Source organism: Ixodes scapularis, unplaced genomic scaffold (genome assembly GCF_016920785.2).
Source record: "Ixodes scapularis isolate PalLabHiFi unplaced genomic scaffold, ASM1692078v2 PGA_scaffold4__175_contigs__length_147842914, whole genome shotgun sequence".
In the NCBI taxonomy this organism is placed as follows: Eukaryota; Metazoa; Arthropoda; class Arachnida; order Ixodida; family Ixodidae; genus Ixodes; species Ixodes scapularis.
The window spans coordinates 66248538-66254896 of NW_024609879.1; the positions used below are offsets into that span (position 1 = coordinate 66248538).

Consider the following 6359-nt stretch of genomic DNA (forward strand, 5'->3'; position numbering starts at 1 on the left):
TACCCTGAGGTGGTCTAGGTAAAAATTAACAAAAACTAATTTTGAAGAAGAGTTACTTGTTGCACATAAAATACATAAATGCGTACATAAATAAATTGTGGAGCGTTTTGAAGAAAATCTATTTCTTACCAAATAATTGAATGATACCTAGTCTTATGCTCGTTTCAAAAGTTCAATCCGCGCTCACGCCATAAAAAAGGCCATCAAAGATATTCTATGAAAAGGTTAAGGAACGTTGGCAAAAATCTTTTTTTCTTTTAAATCAGAAATGCTTGAGCGCAATGCAAGGAGCGTTTTACATGGAATGACCTTTTTGCGATAAAATATAATGACGACGACGAAAGCAACGCAGCAAACAAAGACCACCGCGAGGAGGACAAAAATCGGGAAAAAACCAAGTGAATGAGTAAGATACACTACTGAGGTATTCATTATGCCCATACTAACCTATAACCTTCCAAGTCAGCAATCTCCTCGGCACGAGTGGTCCAGTCGATGGCATCTTTATTCTTGTTCAGCCACTTCTCGAGCTCGAGCCTGTTGCATTCGGCTATGTCGCTCAGCACGATGTGCTTGAATCGACTGGAGGCTACGAGCGAGCACCAGACCATGGGACCGCTGCCCACTTCCAGCAAAATCTCGCCCTGAACCAAATCTATCGAAAGCATATTAGACTTTTATATGGACCTTGCTTCATTTTCAACAAATGCACATTAAGCTTTTTTATCCTACAGTCTAAAAAAGCACCCTAAAAAAGCACCCAGTTCACAAACGCGCCGCATGTCGCACTCACAATTGAACCCGTTAGTAATGACGTCACAACATGGCACTGCGCTCCAAACAGGACGTTGCTAGGGCTATCGTTAGGGTCAAATACAAGGAGGATTGACACGAGGTTATAATTTGTCCTATAACGAAGTGATTCATTTCTGGGTACCATAGTGTATTCTTCATATTTAATCATGAACACTTTGTTCCAGTGCCGTATAGCGATGAAAAGAACCCGTCATAAAGTTTTACAGTTGGATTTGCCTACATAGCAGACAACATGGTGGCTTCATGGGTACAATCAGTACAGTAGTAATTCCTCATGAAGTACGTGCGACAGCGCTAAATTAAGTTGGTGATGACCAACAAAATTTCTATTCTCGAGTTCAACGTTCTGTGGTACTTGGGAAGCGAAGACCGCTCGTGCGCAGGTTTGATTGACGTTCGAGGTGCTGGATGGTGCGAGTGGGTGTCCGTAGAGGCTACCGCTATGTTTGAGAATGGTCAGAACAATGTGAAACGGAACCAAACGAGAGGGACAAAAGAAGCAGGTAATGACGACACGTAGCGCACTCGGAACTGAAGGTTTATTGGAAAAAAATACTTCATTTCTAGTACAACGGGTCCTTTTTGTGTTTTTTTCCAATAAACCTTCAGTTGCGAGGGCGCCAGGTGCCGTCGTTACCTACTTATTTTGTCCCTGTCGTTCGGTGCTTTCTTCTATTCATGAACAACCAACTAGCCCAACTTAACATTGTGTTGTAATTATAATCACTTACGACGACAACGTTAAGTGTACGCGGAAGTGCAGGCTAGCATACGTTCCAAGACGTTATAAGGGCGCAAATGATGCTGCAACGCACATTTCTGTGATGGTACAAACTATTGCAAACATCTAAACTTATCTGGTGTTTCTAACCAGCTCTTTCGCTATTTGGGATCTTGCTGAAAACGGAAGAAACTGCAGTAATTTTGTTCTTCAGTGTAATTGTTACATGCCGGTACAAAACACAAACATATATTGCAAGCCTGCAAAACAAAAATTGTGGTCTTGAACGAAACCGATATGTCATAGTCAAATAATTGCTCCTCCATTAACAATCACGCTTATTTCAAACTCAAAAAGAGAGCCTAGCGCTGCTTTGATATTATATACTAAACAGATGCTTTTCTCGCCATCTCTTTAGCAGATCTCTACACCTGTTATCTTTTCCTTCGGACTGTATAACGTACCGCACGCAAATTCAATTCTTTTTTATAACCCTGATAAGTTTTTTATACATGCCATTTTCACAGTAAATACCAAAATCATATCCTTATGGAAACAATAAAAACTGTTTCAGACGACATACTTCAGTCATTTCGCGTGCGTGCAAAGTCTGCCGCAGGCATATCGTGAGATATTTTGAGCCCTGTAAGTTACCATCACAAATATTTAAGAACTACTCCATACTCGGTAAGCTTCCCCTCATAATAAGTGTGAAATTAAGGCTTGCTGTATCCTTGTTTTCAGACGTTTAAATTTCACCTCCAAATTTCAAACTATCGTTGTTTTTTTTTTGTTAGTTTTTTCTGGGAGCAAAATCCACTTTTTTCTCTTCGTCCATAACTATGCCTCTAGCTACGGTTTGTTTGGACGAGTGCGTCACACATGGTCAATTCATGTACCAGTTATGCGCAAGTGGAATACTAAACATCTCGTCCAATACAAAAAGGGGTGAATGCGTTAACATTTGCGGCATGGCGAGATTAGGTACTAAAGTTGCTGTTGACTAGAAAACATAGGTTTGAAAGAAGGAGCAACGCAGACCATGGGAAGCATTTATAATGCAATGCGGAGAGAAAGTCGTCTGCTCCTTGAGCAGGAATTGCAGTGATGTCAGAACGACACCGAGCACTTAGAGGCTGATTGAAAATAGTGGGTAGACCTAAACGCATCTACGAACGTCGGCCATGTCTACCCACTATCCTTCCAACAAAAACCAACCCGAGCTCGGGATCGTACTGACGTCACCGGAACTCGTGCGCAAGAAGCAGACGACATGCTTTCCGCATAGACGGAACCTCCTGCTGCTTCCGCTAACGTAACTCTCTGTGCGTATTCGTTCCGACTGCACATGCTAGCGGTTTTACAAGCCGGCGTTGATTGTCGCGGCGAGAAAGACGGATACGTTTGGAGTGATTGTAAACGCTAGACGCTTCCTTCACCTCCTTACCCCAAAAGCGCGCCCTCCAATCCCCACGACCTCGATCGAATAGTTGAATTCCCTTCCAAATCTAGTCGTATTAGCGAATACATAGTTCTCTGGAAATTTTTACACCCAGATAAAGTGCTGCCGCAACCATCTCGCCGTCGAGAAAAAAAAATAGGTGAGTTTTAATAGCTTAATTAGCAGAGGCCGCATGTGTGTTTTCCCGAAATTAACGCGATCTTTAGGAACAACCAGCACCAAGTCTTTATATACCCACATTATTCGCTATGGTGTGTATTATTCGATTCACTGCTCTGCCCCCGATAACTTATTCGACAATGTACAATGGAAGAATAAAATGCCTTGTTCAACTTATTGAACATGCTTAGATTAATCAGCGCTGTCAGGAAACAAAAAGAAAAACAAATCGACATCCGTCACCTGCACCGCTCCGGTGATGACAGAGCGTCCGCTCTTCATCGACGTGACATCGCCATGCAGAGCACGCTACCTTGGAGTATATACGTGCCTTACATCACGAACATAAAGTGCGGATACATTTACCGAACATAGCCAGCAAACCTACGTGCTCCTTGATCGGTAATCTCGGTGGGTACAACTCTAAAACATAAAGAAACATTTCGAACATTAAGCATAATTTACCCGAGTGGAATATGCCCCGAAGTTGTCGTGCTGCAGGAACAACAGCTTCTGGGGGATAATGGCCATACATATCCATATAACTCTGTGCCAGAAATTTTGTTTTGTAAGTATCTCTCAGGGCCTGGGTTTCCATGCTTGCCAAGGTGTCCGAACTGTAATTCCTGAAAGGGAACAATTAGGAGGTTAAATCCTATCTTTCTCAATGTTTTAACAGCCGAACTGACGAGAGGGCGTCGCCTTGTGTGTACGCATTTTTACGATTCGGGTGTGCCGCGGCATAAACGACTGCATTCTGCACCGACTTCCTGTATCTATGACAAAGACCCCCCCCCCCTACTCCCCCCTTCCCAGTCCATCTCGAAAGAGTTCACCACCACGCACTTGCATGAAACGCAATAAGAAACGAAGGGTATCTAATCTAGGATTTTGTTGCTAAAAGATTGGGGTTTCCACTATTTAAGCATCTGGCTTTTTATTAAGCTGCCGTCTCTCACTATTTCCCTCGTTTTGTGTTTATCTTTCTTATTAAAGGAATTCAGAAATCCCATTAAGAAAAGCTTATTTTGCTCCCAATGCGCTCGCGAAGAAGTCGCCTGATCTCTTTGGTGTTATAAACTCGAAAATCTTCACTAGTCTTCGATAGTTCCTAATCATCTGTGCAAATGTAGCCACTTCGAACGTATGTATGCACTTTTCTTTTAATTTCGCAATAAAAAGTAAAACAAAAGTGACGTGAAAATGAATAAATTGATATCTGATAATCTCTCAATTAATTTCGGGAAGCAGTAATTGATTACTATAACCAGTTGAATTTTTTCAAAAAATTACTTGCAATTGTGATAGGTTAATTTTTTTTCAATAACGCCTTCAAGCCTACCAAAGCCATGTGGCTTCACCCACAAACGCCTGGCTGTTTTTCGCATGCTTGTGTACGGGGAAAAGGGTATCATGGTGGTTGAGCTGAGTCCGGGCTAGTTTTGGACCCTTCGGGGTTTCCTTGGCGAGGCAATACACCATTTTGGCCACTGCTCCTCATAAATGCGTGTCCTGGTAAGGATCTAGATCAGTGAACATGGCAGGCTTTCAAGCCAGATATTGCGCCAGCGCTCGGGATGTTAGCGCACGTTCTCTGCCTAAAAACCTCGAGCGCGTAGTTTTTAAAATGTTGGATACCGTTATCTTTGTTGGGGACTCAAGGGATGTTTGTGTTGTTTACTTGCCGTTAAATGGGTGGTAGACCACCATGTAGCACCGTCCAGATTAAAACTAATTAGCCTATTCAGACGAGAGAGAAAGAAGGTGAATTCCTAAACAAGCCAGACGCGCTAGAATGTTTGATCTTGTTGTGGACCTCAGCTCTTCATCGCGTGTGTGATGCCGTAGTCCAAATTTTTGTTATAAAAATTACATCGTCATGGTTTGTTAACCACAATTCTAACAATGAACATTTGAATCCAGTATCATCAAAAATATATTCGATTCGTTCCGTCCTCGCCCTATTGAAGACACCTCAGGAGGAACCAGATCTGCCCTTAACAAGCGGTCATTCCCAATATCAAACGAATTTTTACTGATATTAAGGCTCTTGGCACAACATGCCTGTGACTACATTATGGGCGATGCGCACATCTGACACCTGTTTGACAGTAGACATGTTCCTCAGGCCTCGGCTCTTTGATCTGCAGAGCGGGATTTTGACCTTGCACGCTTACCATGCTTGTTTACAACAATGCAATAAATTGGAGTATCCTAACCTTGTCTTCGATGAAAAAGCCCTCGGTCTGCAACTGCCACATTTAAAGCCGGCAGTGCCAGCTTGTAGCAGCTTTTTCAGGACGATCATATTTCTGAAAAGAAATTTATGTTTTAATACTACAACAAGTGTAACCTTTGTTATTTTCACTTCAGGAGAATCACTGAAGATGTTAATTATATAAGTCAACATCCAAAGACCAAATACATGAGAGCACGCGGAAACATTCCTACAGTTTTATTTAGTTCGTCTTATGAATGAATGACCGAATGACTTATCGCTTTATTTTCTTTTACAAGAATGGCTGTAGCTGGCGCAAAAAGCTTATTTAGTCACAACTTTTCAATGCACAGCTTCATGCTGACTATGGTTAACGAGGTCTGGCTCCTTAAAATTTTCTGCACACAGTTTTTTTAGAGCGCAGCTCTTAGGCGCCCGTTTCGGGCTTGAGCGGCGTCGGCGTCGCCGTCGCCGTCGCCGTCGCCGTAACCGCGCGGTGCATTATAGGTAAATGTTCCCGAGGGAACTTAAGGTCCTCCCGAAGGATCACAAACTCCTTCGGGAGGACCTCGGGCTCCTTCGGGAGGACCTCGGGTTCTTTCGGGAGGACCTCGGGTTCCTTCGGGAGGACCTCGGGTTCCTTCGGGAGGACCTCGAGAGACCTCGAGTTCCTTCGGGAGGACTTCGGGAGGACCTTGGATTCCTTCGAGAGGACCTCGGGAGAACCTTGGCTTCCTTCGGGAGGACCTCGGAAGGACCTCGGGTTCCTTCGGAAGGACCTCGGGAGGTCCTCGGGTACCTCCGGTGAAAACGGGGAGGGGGGGTCACGTTACCCCCCTCCCCCCCCCCCGAGATCACGTGACCCCCCATGTCACGTGACGCCCCCGCCGAGGTCACCAAGGTCACGTGACCACTCCCCTAGGTCACGTGACCCCCAGGTCACGTCACCCCCAAGGTCACGTGTCCCCTCCCCAGGTCACGTG

The 6359-nt window shown here is 44.2% G+C and overlaps 1 protein-coding gene across 1 annotated transcript; it reads right to left on the bottom strand.

Moving 5' to 3' along the window:
* Positions 1-431: 431 nt before the first annotated feature.
* On the bottom strand, positions 432-5466 carry LOC120844762 (nicotinamide N-methyltransferase-like). The gene is made up of 3 exons (XM_040216707.2): positions 5378-5466; positions 3624-3784; positions 432-655 (listed from the first exon to the last, which is right to left on the bottom strand). The coding sequence occupies exons 1-3, from the start codon at positions 5464-5466 to the stop codon at positions 432-434; spliced, it is 474 nt and encodes a 157-aa protein (XP_040072641.2).
* Positions 5467-6359: the final 893 nt, after the last annotated feature.

Coding starts and splice junctions, on each gene's coding strand:
- LOC120844762 (XM_040216707.2), bottom strand. CDS start 5,466: ATGATCGTCCTGAAAAAGCTGCTACAAGCTGGCACTGCCGGCTTTAAA. Junction 3,785..5,377: donor GCTTTTTCATCGAAGACAAG/GTTAGGATACTC, acceptor GTTCCCTTTCAG/GAATTACAGTTCGGACACCT. Junction 656..3,623: donor TCGGGGCATATTCCACTCGG/GTAAATTATGCT, acceptor TGCTTTCGATAG/ATTTGGTTCAGGGCGAGATT.